The 15,581-nt window shown below is 33.7% G+C and overlaps 1 protein-coding gene across 5 annotated transcripts in view; it reads left to right on the forward strand.

Moving 5' to 3' along the window:
• Positions 1–11,555, forward strand: part of ANKRD17 (ankyrin repeat domain 17) — a 161,506-nt gene extending 149,951 nt beyond the window's left edge. For all 5 annotated transcript variants that reach the window (XM_081812293.1, XM_081812294.1, XM_081812295.1 and 2 more), the window contains 5 exons: positions 1,507–1,704; positions 8,904–9,152; positions 9,530–9,708; positions 10,068–10,232; positions 10,953–11,555. In XM_081812293.1, the coding sequence (XP_081668419.1) occupies positions 1,507–1,704; positions 8,904–9,152; positions 9,530–9,708; positions 10,068–10,232; positions 10,953–11,012 (851 nt within the window). In that variant the 3' untranslated portion in view covers positions 11,013–11,555. The remainder of the gene's footprint in view (positions 1–1,506; positions 1,705–8,903; positions 9,153–9,529; positions 9,709–10,067; positions 10,233–10,952) is intronic.
• The last annotated feature ends 4,026 nt before the right edge of the window (positions 11,556–15,581 follow it).

A 15,581-nucleotide genomic window follows, 5' to 3' on the forward strand; every position in this document is an offset into this window, starting at 1 on the left:
TTAAAAGAACATTATATGCTAATGCACTGGAAATGTTTTTATATTTCATTTTTATGATAGTTGAAATTTATTGAAAATACTTCACTTTTCAGGAAATCTAGGTACTATGTTGAGAAAGACTAAAATTAAGATTTAGAGAAAAAAAGAAGAAATTCTTATTTTGTGGAAAGGTATAGATAAAAGGCCAGCTCTATAAGAGAGGTGAGGTTTGGGGGGTGTACAGTTGGTTAGAGCCAAAATTAGCATTGAAGTTTAATTGTAGAGCCCATTGGAGGGGAATACTACTTGATTCAGGTAAACAGAACAGGCATATTTGCCTTTACAGCTCCATCACTATTACTACACTCAAGAAAATTAACATTAATTCAGCAATACCACCCAATATTCAGTACCATCATCCCAGATATATCCATTATGTCTGTATGTTCCTTTTTTTTCTGATTCAAGATTCAGTCAGGTTGTACACATTGCTTTGGCTGTTATGTCTCTGAGGTCTCCCCCAGTCTAAAATATCTCACCAGCTTCCTTTGTTTTTCTTGACATTAAATCCTTTGAAGAGTCTAGTTGTTCTGGAGAATGTCCCACATTTTAGATTAGATTCATCTATTTCCTAAGTCTGTGATTACATTCAGGTCAAACACTTTTGGCAGAAGCATCAGATGGGTGATGTTTTGAACCTCACACTGCATTACATCAGGAGGCATTCAATGAAGATGGTTTCACTATTAGCTATTGCAAAGAATGGCCACTTAATTAAAGTGCTGATCATCAGATATGTTTATCATATAAGTATAGCCATGTTTTTTTCCCTCTAGTTGTTTTTAAGACTTTATTTTTTTAATAGCACATTTAGGTTCACAGAAGAGTACAGAGGAGGTTGAGAGAAAAGTACAGAGATTTCCCAAATACCTCCTTCCCCTAACAGGCATAGCCTCTTCCATTATCAACATTCCCCACCAAGAGTGGTACATTTGTTAGAACTGATGAACCTACATTAATGTATCATTATCATCCAGAGTCTATAGTTTACATTAGTGTTTACTCTTGGTGTTGTACATTCTGTGGGTTTGAACAAATATCCAATGACATGCATCTACCAGTATAGTATCATACAGAGTATTTGCAGTGTCTTAAAAATTGTGCTTTGCCTAATCATTCCTTCCTTCCCCCTGAGTTTTTTTAAAGATATATTTTTTATGTAATTCTTTGGCCATTAAGCCTATTTAAATTCCAGTGTTGATATGAAATCTACATGTATTCTATAATAACTAATTAAAATATCAGATTAAAATTAAATATAAAAATAATTTTCCTTGATAATTGTTCTTTTTTTATAGTTATCTTTATAGAGGGGGAAATGACTAGTCAATAGACTGGAAGAATAAGCAAGGAGAAATTTTTTAGCCATCTAAAATATTTGGGGGTATTAGGGACCTCTTGGAATTTTAGGGTTTTTTTAAAATTTTTTTCTACAGGTAACAATTATAAATTATCTTCTAATTATAGGTATTGTCAATATGGACTCACCATATGGTTCTGTAACACCTTCTTCTACACATTTGGGAAACTTTGCCTCAAACCTTTCAGGAGGTCAGATGTATGGACCTGGGGCACCCCTTGGAGGAGCACCCACAGCTGCTAACTTTAACAGACAACATTTTTCCCCACTTAGTTTGTTGACTCCATGTTCATCAGCATCGAATGGTGAGTATTATACATTGTAATTCCATAAGAAGAGTTTGTATATGTTTCCTTAAAAACAAAAGGTTTTTAAGTGGAAAAGACAAAGTAAAAGATGATTTAAGAGCTATGCGCAAGTCTTGAATATATCAAGACTAATGAAATGGGAACAGAGGAGCAAACATTTTTGTAAATAGCAAATGATTAAAAAGTCTGAAATAAAAATTTAAAAAAAAGTCTGAAATACATCATAATTTTTGAGTGATTTTACCTGCTTAGCTTTTTCTTACTCCTCTTAAAATTAATTTTTATCCCTAAATATATAACAGATCTGGGTTAGTGTCTTCTGTGTATGTTGAGCTGAAATTAAACCATCATAGGAATAAACAGATTCCTTAAGATACTACATATAGGTGATTCATATTCACCTATTTATATATACAAATAAGGATAGTTTTTTATTTTCATGTTCATGAAAAAATAGGAATTGGGAGAAAAGGAGTTAAAAATTGTAAAATGTTAACCTGAAGGGCGCCTGGGTGGCTCAGTCGTTAAGCGTCTGCCTTCGGCTCAGGTCATGATCCCAGGGTCCTGGGATTGAGTCCCGCATCGGGCTCTCCGCTCAGCGGGGAGCCTGCTCCTCCCTCTCCCACTCCCCCTGCTTGTGTTCCCTCTCTCGCTGTGTCTCTCTCTGTCAAATAAATAAATAAAATCTAAAAAAAAAAAAAAAAATGTTAACCTGAAATTTTTTGATAGTTAATCTTTGAAATAGAATGGATTCTCGGAAGCAGAGAATGTTTTTAAGCACAATAAAAAATACTTACTGATATTAATGTTTATTACTTTAGATATTAATATTTATTTAGGAAATAAACTCAGAAATTTTTGGATGAAATTCACAAAGTATGATAGGTTGTTTTGCCCTATAAGTTCAGTGTGTGGGCTTTTCATTGTTTTTTGATTTTGTTTTTTTTTTTGTGGTTTGGTTTTATGTTCACTTGATTTTTGTTTTTGTTGAAAAACATTGTGCTTTTTGTAACAATGCAACCAATTATTGGTTAGGTTTTCTACTACATTGCTAACTGATACAGAATGTCATTGAAGTCATTAAAATTTTCATTGATGCATTCCAACAACTTTTTGTTTCAAAAGTTTCATTAATTTTCAGACTTACAGAGAAGTTGAAAGAATAAGAAGCATCCGTATTCCTTTGAATTGGTAATTCCTTAAAATTACCAATTTTTTAAACATTTTGCTCTATTTTATCTCTTTGCTTTTTTTATTGTTGAACCATTTAAAAGTAAGATTCAGATATAACACTTAAGACCTAAAAACTTTGGTGTGCATCTTAAAAATAAGGATTTTCTTACACAGCCACAATACCATTATCAAATAGCTAATGTATTAATATTAATTTAGTAATATCATGTGATATGCAGTCCCTATTCAGATATCCCCAGTTGTCCTGAAACATTTTTTATAGATGTTTTTCCTCTTTGAACCATGAATCACTCAAGGTAAACGTATTACATTAGATTATGTCTCTCAAGTCTAACTTAAAAAATAATAATTTTAAACACAATAGTACAAAGAACCCTTGTATATTTTTATCAGATTCATCCCTCTCTCCCCCAACAGTGTATTTCTGGGTGTGTGGATGTATAGAATTTTTTTCCTGTACCATTTTAGAGTTAGTTGTGGATATCAAGCTATTTCCCCCTGAATACTCTAAATGATAGTATTTCTTAAAAACAAGAACATTCTCTTCCACAGCTATGTTAGAGTTAGCAAATTCAGCAAATTTTACATTGGACAGTATTATCTAATAGCCCATATTCGCATTTCACCAAGTGTCCCAATAACACATTCATTATTTCCTCTCATCCAAGATTCAAATCAGGATCACAAATTGCATTCAGTTCCATGTCTTTTTAGTGTCAAATAATCTGGAACTGTTCCTTCACCCTTCTTTGTCTTTCAGAGAAGTTCTTTGGAAGATTACAGGTCAGTGGTTTGGTAAAATTCCCCTTAATTTTGTTTTTCTGATGTTTCTTCATGATTAAATTTAGTTTATTTTTTTTTTAAAGATTTATTTATTTATTTGAGAGAGCGAGAATGAGAGAGAGAGAGTACATGAGAGGGAGGAGGGTCAGAGGGAGAAGCAGACTCCCTGCTGAGCAGGGAGCCCGATGTGGGACTCGATCCAGGGACTCCAGGATCATGACCTGAGCCGAAGGCAGTCGCTTAACCGACTGAGCCACCCAGGCGCCCATGGTTATTTGTTTTTGACAGGAATATTACTATATAGTCAATGTTGTATCCTTCTTTCAGTACATGATATTGCATAATATGTTAGGTTGTACCATTATTGGTGCTATTAACTTTGATCATTTGCTTATGATCATGTATGCCAGGTTTCTGTACTTCAAATTATCATTTTTCTCTTTGTAATTAATAAGTAATCTGTGGAGAGTTTCTCTGACACTGTGTTCTTATTCCTCATCAGACTTTGAGACACAGAGTGTAAGGGAATCGGGGGAAGAAGTAGCACTTGTCTGAGTAAAAATAATAGTTTTGCTTTTGTAACCAGGTTAATGTTTATAAATTTCAAAAAGAAAATCAAGTTTGATGAAGGGAAAAATTGAGCATAAATGGAAATAAACTTATTTGTGTTTCAAGTTATTAACATAAACCTACTAGAAGAAATCCAATAAAACTCTTAAACCATAGTACTTTATATACTCTCAGTCTAAAGAAAAATAGATTTCAAACAAATCTTCAGTTCTACTTAGGACATTGGATTTTTATAATGTTATGGATAAGCAATTCTAAAATTATGGGGTTTATTGTAGGATTGAGCAAGTAAGTATATTTTAATGATGTAATCCATGGTCCTCACTGTGAGAAGAGGAGATGTGAAATGGGGTAAGGCGCAAAGAAGAACCCTATGGAATTGGATTAGAATTAGAGGATTAGTGTGAACTCAGGATTTTTCATTACCTGTATATTGGAGTAAATCATACGAAATTGCTATTTTCCCACCAGCTCTATCTACTGAAAGGGCCTAGAAGCAATTAATTTTCATCAGGAGTGAGCATATCCAGTGTCCAGATCCATCTGTTAAATATTTTTGTCCACTGAAAGAAATAGGCTTTCTTGAGGAAATAGCTGATTTGAGAGCTGGGGCGTATTGGGAACTTGCAAAGTCTTACGGTGTCAGAGAGTAATTAAGTGCTCAAAATGATGGGGACATGTCAGGAAACACAAAGCAGCTTTAAAGAGACTCCCACTGGCCAAATTCAGGAAAATCTGACCACCAAAATGAATAATGGCAGCACACTGGATAAAATCTAAGAATCCATAAGTCCATAATGATTAAATTTTTATTTTTTTAAGAATTTAAAATTTTAGAAGGGAAGGGAACTCTCTTCCTTACAGTATAGGGACAACTCATACATGTAGAAGGAATTGTAATTAGAGTCATTGTTTTGTAATCATTAAAGGATTGATTTAGGCAAGACTCTCCCTTTTACTTTTTTTGTTGTTTTTGTTTTACAAATAATTTTTTTTATTTTATTATGTTAATCATCATCTCACTTTTACTTCTAATACTGAATTTTTAACTAGTCTGCATTTTCCCCACTTAATATAAATCTTAATACTGTTACTTTTTAATGACCATTTAGTTTGTTTTGTCAGACTTTCAGCTCTTTTTAGGTAATCTGTTTGCTTTTTTTTTCTAATTATATAATTAGAGATGAGAAAAGAAATTATAATAATTTAGCACTTTTCATGACAAGGAACATAGACCCACCAAAGGAAACTCAAGGAAAATGGTATTGACTTTTAAAGCTATACAGGACTGTCTGCAGAACCATGCAGGATTTGATCCAGGGCCATCTTCAGAGCCATCCAGCTATTCCCTCCATCTCTCTCTTTAGAGGATTTATGACAGACTCGTGGTCTGTGTCTTGTGAGTCTCCTCTGCGTTTAGCCTTCTTCATAATCTCATCTTGTATATGGTCCTCAAAGATTCAATTCGTAATTAGTTAAACCAGTTTTTCTTTGTTTATCAATTGTACCTTTCTGAATGAGGAATATGATTTGCTTAGCTCCTACGTTCAAGTCAGGCCATGTCAGTCATAGATTACTGCTAGCCTGAAATGGATCATTCTTCAGTCAGACACCTGTCATTAGTCCAGTAAGCTTGCAGGGAGGAAGCAGAAAACAGTCATCTGATAAAAATATGGCTAGTGAGATGGCAGAATCTGTGAAGAGGGCAAATCTCTTTAGTGGGGCTGGTCAGCAGACAGGCCTAGTTACTCCATTCATTTAAACGGAATATGGAGGGTGTTTTGCTTGGCTTTTGTTTTTGGAAGGATTCGGGAAAGGAAAGAGAAACTAGATCTAACATTGACAATAGGGCAGGTTTCCAGGGATGAGTGTGGGAGAGGTAGAATTCATTTGTCTGACCTATCCATCAGTCCTTGCCTGCTTGTCACCTTTGACTTTGTCTTGGCATTACTTATTCCGGGTTGATCCTTCTCAGGTGTGTAATTGTGTCCTTTCAATACCATAGTTTAAAAAACAAAACCCACAACTTTCTTTATCCCTTGTGTTTACACCTTCTGGAATATTCTTTCATTTCTCCTATTTTCCTGAGTTTCATCATTGTTTCCAGTTTTACTAATTCTGAATTATGCTGTTCTTGCCTATGTTTTTCTTTCATTTCTTTTAGCTCACATTGGAATTTTAGAGTATAGCTTTCTTTCTGATACACCTTTGGAATATTAGAATACAGCTTTCTTTTTGGCATGCTTTTATTATCTGTAAGATATTCTGGGTCCATATCTCTTAGTTCATATAATAGCTTTGTATGGAATTTGACTGCATTTCTATTCTGTTTTACATTTTAAATTAAATGAGTTTTCCTGAACTTTTAGAAAGGATAAGTGGATCAGTTATCTTCTCTAGCTTAAAGGCTCTAGAATTTCATCTTTTAGGCAAGTATGCAAAAATATGGCCTTAATACTTTATTAAATCTGGCTTTGTTATCCTTACCCTCCCACCACTCCCACTTTTGCCCCACTCTTGACTGGATCTTGTGTTTGCTTTGCATCTATTGTCCCTTTCCTGCTCAACTTGGAATCCGTTCCCAGAAGTTTCTTAGCAGTGTGAGGCTTTATCATGGATATTTCAGCAGTATTTTTGAGAGTTCAAAGGGTCACTATTGCTCCAGCTGCTTCAGACCTTTGTGTAAATCCCTTGCAATTACCCATGCATAGGCAGAACTCTCCCAGTTTTACCCGCTCTTCTCAGATTGGCCTTCTCTTTGCTTTCCTTTGAGTAGTACCTTTGACTGTTTTGTTCTCCTATTCTGTTATTAGGTCTGGAGAATTGCTTCTTTCCACTCAGATGCTGATACCACAGAGGTCTTACAGCTTTTGGTGATTTGTCCCCATTCACCTGTATCTTTTGATTCATTTGGATATTTTGTTAGTTTTGTTATAGATGTTATCCAGGGGTGTTTGGCTTTGCTAACTTGGTAGCTTGTTTTTATGGAAAGGTTTGGGAAGAATCAAAACTTGTGCTGCTACACCTCCATCTTAGAATTCCTTCTTATACCAGTGCAGTTTTAAGGTGAATTTAGAAATATGTATAATTACTTCAAAGACACATATATGGCTTTTCTGTTTTCTTATGATTTATTAAAAGTAATACTGTCAAGAAATGCTAATGGATCCACGACCACAGAAGATATATTTTAATTTTTCATTAGAGACTAACAGTTCTCTTGGTTTACTTATGCAGATAAGCTCGTAAGTTTCATGTTTTTGTTCTCCAATAAAATCTATATCCTTATAATGAATTATAATTTATACTTTCATATTCTTTTTTTTAGTTAATAATATTACTACGATTCATTGAGAGAGGTGGTACTATCATTTTAGCCAAAATGGACTTCTGCAAGCACTAGTAAGATGAAATTTATCTCCGCAGTACTTTCCAAATCTATACAATTCTAAAATATACATGGCAAATCTTTTTTTAAGCATATTCAGACTAATACTATTACTGAATTTTTCTTTGTCTTTCACATTCCCTGAAAAGTACCTTGGGAAGTAGAGGCACTATGCTTTTGTGTATGTGTGTGTAGATAGATAGGTTGATTGATTCTGCAAATTTATTAGCTACCTGAATCCCTTTGGAGGAATATACACATACACACAGAGAGAGAAAGAGAGAAAACTTAAATGAGAAAAGATGGTTAAATGGAAAAGTATTATTAAGTGACTATCCCTAGGGCTTCTAGGGCATACAGTCAGGCAGTTATGAGTAAATTGTAGATAAGCAGGTGACCCTTTTGACTTTTAAGCTTCAGGCTCCACCATTTACACCCTATTTAAATTTAAATGTGCTTGATATTTAAACTTCAAATGGGAAATACAGTTTGGGTTGTTCTTGTTTTTTCCTCTCTCTCTAGTGCATGAAGAAATTGAATCACTAAAGTATACTCCCAAATATTAAGAACCCGCCTTGTTTTGATACGTAAAGCTTAAATTGTCATTTTGAAAAGCTTGTTCTGTGGAATACCCATGTGATACATGATACAATAAAACAAGTTGGGCAGTGAGGCATAGCCCTCTGTTGGTATTTTATTAGCATACTAAGTTTCTGTAAAGTTCTGATTTAAAGAAACTTACTTTTTTTCTCAAGTTAGATTTTCCAAATTTGTTGGCTCCCTGAATCCCTTTGTTTTCGTCATAGTATACCAAGAGACTTGTGTTCTCAAGGAAACACTTCAGTTGTTTGGAAATTGCCAATACAGGCATGATTTTCCCCACCTCTATTTTGTTGTTGTTTAGCCTTTTTAATTTAAACATTGTCTTCTCATTGTTGTGGTGCTTATTTTACTCAGTGTCAAGCATTTATTTAAATATTAATTAGCTTAATGGGTTATATTACCTTTGTAGTTGGACATCTTCACAGTCTGCTATCACATAACTAAATGGAAAAATTGTGAATCAAATTAAAAAATGACTGCAAAATCATAGAACTTAACCAAATTATTTAATATGCATAATTTTTAAGCATTATTCTCATATTTCATTTTTCCTCAGAGAACACATATATAAGGTGTCTTCAGAATGTAAGATTTGGTTTTACAAAATTACACCCTCTGTAGATGACATTTATACTATTTCAAAATATTTTTTCTCTAGATTCTCCTGCACAGTCAGTATCCTCTGGAGTTCGTGCACCTTCGCCTGCCCCATCATCAGTACCTTTAGGGTCAGAAAAGCCCAGCAATGTCTCTCAGGACAGAAAAGTTCCAGTCCCTATTGGGACTGAACGTTCTGCACGTATCAGGCAAACTGGAACTTCAGCTCCATCTGTTATTGGGAGTAATTTATCCACATCAGTAGGGCATAGTGGCATCTGGTCCTTTGAAGGGATTGGTGGCAATCAAGGTAAGACATGCTATTCTACCTACCAGAAATTAAGTTTAAATTTATGCATTTAACTAAAATATTGTAAGTAATATTTAACAGTCATTCTTAAAAGATCTATATTCATATCTCTTGGTTTTCACTAATCAGTTTTATCTCACCTTGGCTTTTTTTCTTTTGTAACACAAAGTGTTTAGGTTATTTTATTAGGCTATTATATCACTACCTACACACATGGAAATACTACAGTAAATATATAAAAGTAGGTCATTATTCCGAAGGAATGCACAATTCAATGTAGAAAATTCTAGACAGAAATATATTAAATATTTTATTTTACTGTCTTCTGGTTTTAAAGATCACCAGCTATCTTTTTCTGCCATTTTGTTTTCCCTCAGACAAAGTAGACTGGTGTAACCCTGGGATGGGAAATCCTATGATTCATAGACCAATGTCCGATCCAGGAGTGTTTTCACAGCATCAAGCAATGGAGCGAGAGAGTACAGGAATTGTAACTCCTTCTGGTACATTCCATCAGCATGTTCCTGCAGGATACATGGACTTTCCTAAAGTTGGGGTAATGGTGACTTAAATAAGCACTTTCATATTTCTAAATGTTTTTCTTATTATTAGCTTCATTTTACTTCCAAGTGGGTAAGTGTGAAATAATGCACGGGCTTCAGCTTGTAATTATAGGTGAAAATCTGGCTAGAGAAATGTTTTTTGACCAAATATTTTGGCTGTAGTAGGCTTACATATAGTCTAATGCTAGAAGAAATCATATAATGGAAAATAATTTTTAGATTACCTAGATAACATACTTTTTCAAAATAAGATGAAGTTTCATTTTTAAGGCTATGGATTATATTGGGAAAAGTAAGCAGTGACTTGAAGATATGACTGTGTGCATAATTTTTTTTCTTCTCCTTTTTTAAGGGTATGCCTTTCTCTGTGTATGGGAATGCAATGATTCCTCCAGTAGCACCTATTCCTGATGGTGCTGGAGGACCCATATTTAATGGCCCTCATGCTGCAGACCCCTCTTGGAACTCCCTAATAAAGATGGTTTCAAGCTCCACAGAAAATAATGGCCCTCAAACGGTAAGGCTGATCATTCAGGGAACATTTCTTTAGTGTTTATGAGATGCCACAACAAATAGGATACAGGTAAATCATGGTAGTGAGGGAGTATGGTGAATACGGGTAATTGAGAAAGTTGAAGGAAATTTAATACAGCAGGAGGATATGGAAAATGGTACCAAAGGTAGTGATTGGAGCAAAAATTATAAAAGGCATAATATATTTCATTGGGTAGCAGATGGTAAGTAAAAGATTTTAAATTACAAAGTGTTGTAACTTTATACATCAGAATTTACTAGTGGTATGAAAAGGACCATCTAGAGGTTATTTATTATTATACGTATTATAAATGTCAGAACAGTGTATAATTAAAACTCCAAAAATTCACAGAAATGATTAGTGATTAGTATATTTTAGCTTATGTTGGTGTATGCTGAATATCTTTGACTCATTTTCTTTCTTTAATCAATCAGTCTGTATGCATTCAGGTAATGGTTTTTAAAAAATGACAATAAATCAGATCCTGTTTGAGAAATAAGAGGAGAGGCAGGAAAACAACAAATAAAAGTGGCTTATCGTTGTTTTTCTTCATTGTTTCCAAGTATGTTGCAAATTGAATGAGATTTAGCTATTTTAGCTCATAGATATTAAGAGCACTTCCTTAGTTTTTAAGAGTTTTGTTTTAATCAAATATGTGTTAAATATGTAATACTTAATAAAATGCATGCTCTACATTCATAGGTGTGGACTGGACCCTGGGCACCTCACATGAACAGTGTGCATATGAACCAGCTTGGCTGATGAGGATCAGCTTGTTAGCCTGCAGATTCCTTTTCATTCAGAGGAGATCACAAGTGGCCGAAAAAAATTTATGCTCCCAAATCATTCTACTGATGTGCTTGACTGAAGTGTGTAGGCTTTTTGCAGAAGAAGTTACTAACTGACCTATTTTCTGTGAACATTTGTGACTGCCCATTCCCCACCAACATCCGTTCTACCTTAGTTAGCATTTTTCTTATCGTTTTTCTTTTTTTCTTTTCCTCTTCCCCTTTGGACATAACTTTCTGTTGAAGCTGTTCTTTGGCTGGTTGGTTTTAGTACTGTAAACTGCTTCTGAGCAAACACGGAAATTTAGCAAAATTATGTAAACTTGATCCTGAAGTTTTAGAATGGCAAATAAATGTACAATTGTTTACATAACGGAAAAGGCTAAGCAGAAAGTAAATTTCAATATGTCAGTATAGAGGCTCTACTTTATGTAGACTTAAATTAATGTGAGATATGTACCTTCATATTCAGAAATCTGGATGTTTCCTTCATACATTAAACTATTAATAAGCATAACTTTTCTGCTTGTGTAATTTAAGTATAAAGTAAAACAATGGGCATTATCAGTGATGTTTCCTGATGTTGGCTTTTAAAATACCCATCTTGCTCTCTTTTTTGAGTTTGTTTGCAGCAGGGCACATATAGAAGAACTTTATCACCTCTCCATGTCTTTTTATTACCTTGCCACACTTTTAAAACTAATACACACTTCTGTCTTCATTCTTCTCTTCTCACCTTTACCGCTAATAACAGTAAAATTCTCTTGCTGATCGTGAAATAATGTCTTATAAAGATTTTTATTGTAATGGCTGCTACAGAGAAGCGGAGCACCTTAATCATCACCTGTGGTTCTTCTAACCATAAGATGTTTAGTCTTTCTGAGAATTTAAAAAGCCACCACTGGTTCCCAGTCAACATATACAAGCTCTTACTATACTGTTTATTATTAAATAATTCAATGTACTATTTTATATTGGATATATTGATTCTTAACATTGGCTTTCCAGTCATCAAGAGTCAACATAAAAATTCCAATTTTCAGTAATTTAGTGGAAAGTATCTTTTTTCCCCCCTAATTTTAAAGGCTCCTTATTCTCTACACTTGTATATTATCAGTGAAAGGGATCAACAGCTAACTTGGGGCAAGTAATAAAGGAAATTTTGCATTTGTCATTAAGACAATTTATGGTATACATGAATATACAGAATACAAAATAACGTCTTCATTTAACCTGTTTATATAAGATACAGGGTCACACTAAACTACTCAGTGAGATTTATCTATTCCATTCACTTGAAACAATAAACAATAACATATCCAAGAAGAATATGTGTCCTACCCTGTCTCATATGGAAAAATAAATTATATGGTTGAAATAAAAAAGAAAGTAAGCATAAAAGTGAAGTAATGAATGCATCAATCTGCCCTTTTTTTTAATTAAAAAAATTCCACAGTAGTGAAACTCAAATTCAGATAAATCGCCCAGAGTTGACAATATTAATATGGTTCCTTGGCTGTGAAGTAAATGAAATGATTTCTTTACTCTGATAGCCTGAATAAAGAGTAAAAAGACTTCTCAAACATATCTAGAAGTTTATAAACAACACATATATATATTTTAATTTAGGAGGTGGTCTTAAAATATATAAATTTGTTTTGCTACCTATGATCGATATGACCAAAGTTAGGGCAAAAGCTAAATGATATCCTGCAAACATACCTCTGAAATAAAATTATAGCACTTTACTAAGAAAGGTGTGTAATGCTGTTTAACAGAGTATTTTATATATGACTTTTGCCACTATCCTATAATTTCTTGTTTAATTTTTTTTCTGAGTTAATTATAATTAAAATAATCCTGCTAGATAATAGATACCACCCAGTATTTATTACAACACATGAGTTGTGTTGATTCACAAAACTGAATTTGTTAAGATGGAGGTGTCTTAATAAGAAATAACCTGTATTTTCTTGACTTTAAACCTATGGGACTGGGGAATATAGATTGCATGCTCCATATTTAGTTTTGGAGCTCCGTCTTATTGAGTACAATACCATGATTTTAGAAGTCTGTATTAGGAACATTTTTCAAACACATTTTTTATATTTCAGATATACAACAACAGTGCATTTTTATTTGAAAGATTAAAAAAAAACCATAATCTTTTGAGACCATGCAGGTCTTTCCCCCTTTTGAAAGTATATGGTATGTGTAATTACAGACTACATAATGTATTTCTTTCATTCATTTTTTTTTTTTTTAAAGAGACAGTGTGCCCACGACCTGGGGGTTGGGGGAGTGGTTGGCAAAGGAATAGGAAGAGAATCTTAAGCAGGCTCCACTCCCAGCATGGAGCCCAACGCGGGGTTTGATCTCACAACCCTGAGATCATGACCTGAGCCTGACACCCGACTGAGCCACCTAGGCACACCTTTCTTTCATTCTTTTAAGAAGTGACTTAACTCTTGGAAATAATATTTGGCTTAGCTCACACCTTAAATAGCAAAATAATTAATATCCCAATTGTGTAATCTTTTTATACCAATCATTTCATTTTAGAGATGATTTTATTTACCAGAGCCAACAGAACCCCCATTTCATGAGTTTTCAACATGTATCAACATATTCACAAAAATTGATTGTAGTATTCATGTGAAAGATATTTTTCCCTTCTGTTTATTACTGTAAAAATAAGTCATTTTATTGGTAGTTGAAAATTAACTTTTTGTTAAATTACTATACTTACTGTCATTTTTTTCTCAGGAAAAAAATGGAGGGGGGGATAATTTACTTCCAGATCCTGTCTTGTTCATGAAAATATTATTCCATCTTTCTCTTGACTCAAATGACCTAAATACACATTTCATAAAAATTATTTTGCACACTATTTTATTCACTTTATACAAAGTGATAGACTAAAGAGGGAAACTCAAAATCACAGAAGCTCTTCAGAGCCCCTGTTTTATTTCATCTGTTTTTCATTTTGAGCTTTTTAGCAACACTCTCATTCCTGCAGATCTGGCATTACAGAACTTCCTTAATGCCAAGTAGTATAATGCAAACTTTTGGAAAGAGGGGATAACTCTGCTTTCCACTATTTGGGCCTATGAAAGATTTGGTAGGAAAGCTCTACTTTGAGATAGTGGAGAAACCTGTGTACATCCCACTGATAAATGCTTGCTTCAAGTCGCAACACTCAGTTAACTGGTGCTAATGCCAGGTGATGAATTTAGAATGAGAGCTTCATTAGTGCTTAATATGACTTACTATGTTACATACCTTGATTGCAAAAATACTATCACTTGTATTTTGGGTAAATGAAAAGTGTGCAACTATGGCTTGACATACATAAATAAGAATTCCTTTGTGATAGGACAGTTGGAATACATGACTAGGAGGTTTCATAGTAGACTTCTATCTTTAAATGCATTCACACTTTTGAAAGGTAAAAGTCAATTTTGCATGCTAAGTAAGAACCATGATAAAGATGAGAGGATGTTTTTCAATAGAGATGAAAGGCTAATTTTACATTAACTTTGGTTTTAAAAAGCAATGCATTAAATAAGTAGGAAAGAAAAAGAAATTCAACCTAAATCTAATTCCAAGAGGTCACTTTAACAATTGCTCATGAAAATTATTTATCTTTTAAAAGTTCTTTTATCAAACATTTCAGAGGGCATATTTGGGAAATGAAAAATTTAAATGTACGTTTACACAGTTTATATGTGTAAATAGCCTGTATTCAAATTTTGAATTTTTGAGCCCACTCTGTTAAGCACTGATTCAGAAACTGCAGAAAGAAAATGAAACAGTCTCTATTTTCAAGGAGCTTAAAGTTAAAAAAAATTAGTTGTGTGACATAGTAAAGACAAGAATAGGCTAATTACAAATGTTGAACTTTAAAAAAAGGTTCTAGTGTGCTGCACAAGTTCATTTGCAGTGTTAGACTTGACAAGATAATAAGTTGGTTTGTTCAGTGTTTGTATGGTCATTTCATACCGTACTCTGCAATTCAAAAGAGGTGTTACCACAATTTTGGATAACCAGTACATACACATTAGTGCTAACACTCTCCTTTTGTATTGTTTTATAACTGACAAATACTTACCCCAGCATTCTTTACCAAGTAGAGATGTTCTGATCATCCCTATTATATGAATTTAGAAATGTATGTTAATACATATGAAATTAGCAGAAGTTAAATATTCATAAATTTTTTTAGATCACAATATTGAAACTTAAAGCAATGAAACACTCTAAAATGAGAATATAGTATGTGACTCCAGAAAAGGTGACCTAATCAACTCCCTTTCTCCTGGGTATTAAAAGGTCGGAGTCCCTAGGCTTAACGGCTACTGTGGAAGGACCAATTTCCAATGACATCAGTTCTCCGAAAGGAGAGAAACGCAGTAGCATAGAATTTGCTTCTTTACTCCCACAAATCTGTAGGCAAAGGTATTTCCATTTAAAATTTGTTTCCACTTCGAAGTAGTCACTAGCTACCGTTTGCTTTTGTTTTTTGCTTTTTTAAAATATTTTT

Source organism: Leptonychotes weddellii, chromosome 2 (genome assembly GCF_054177405.1).
Source record: "Leptonychotes weddellii isolate Sample4059 chromosome 2, ASM5417740v2, whole genome shotgun sequence".
In the NCBI taxonomy this organism is placed as follows: Eukaryota; Metazoa; Chordata; class Mammalia; order Carnivora; family Phocidae; genus Leptonychotes; species Leptonychotes weddellii.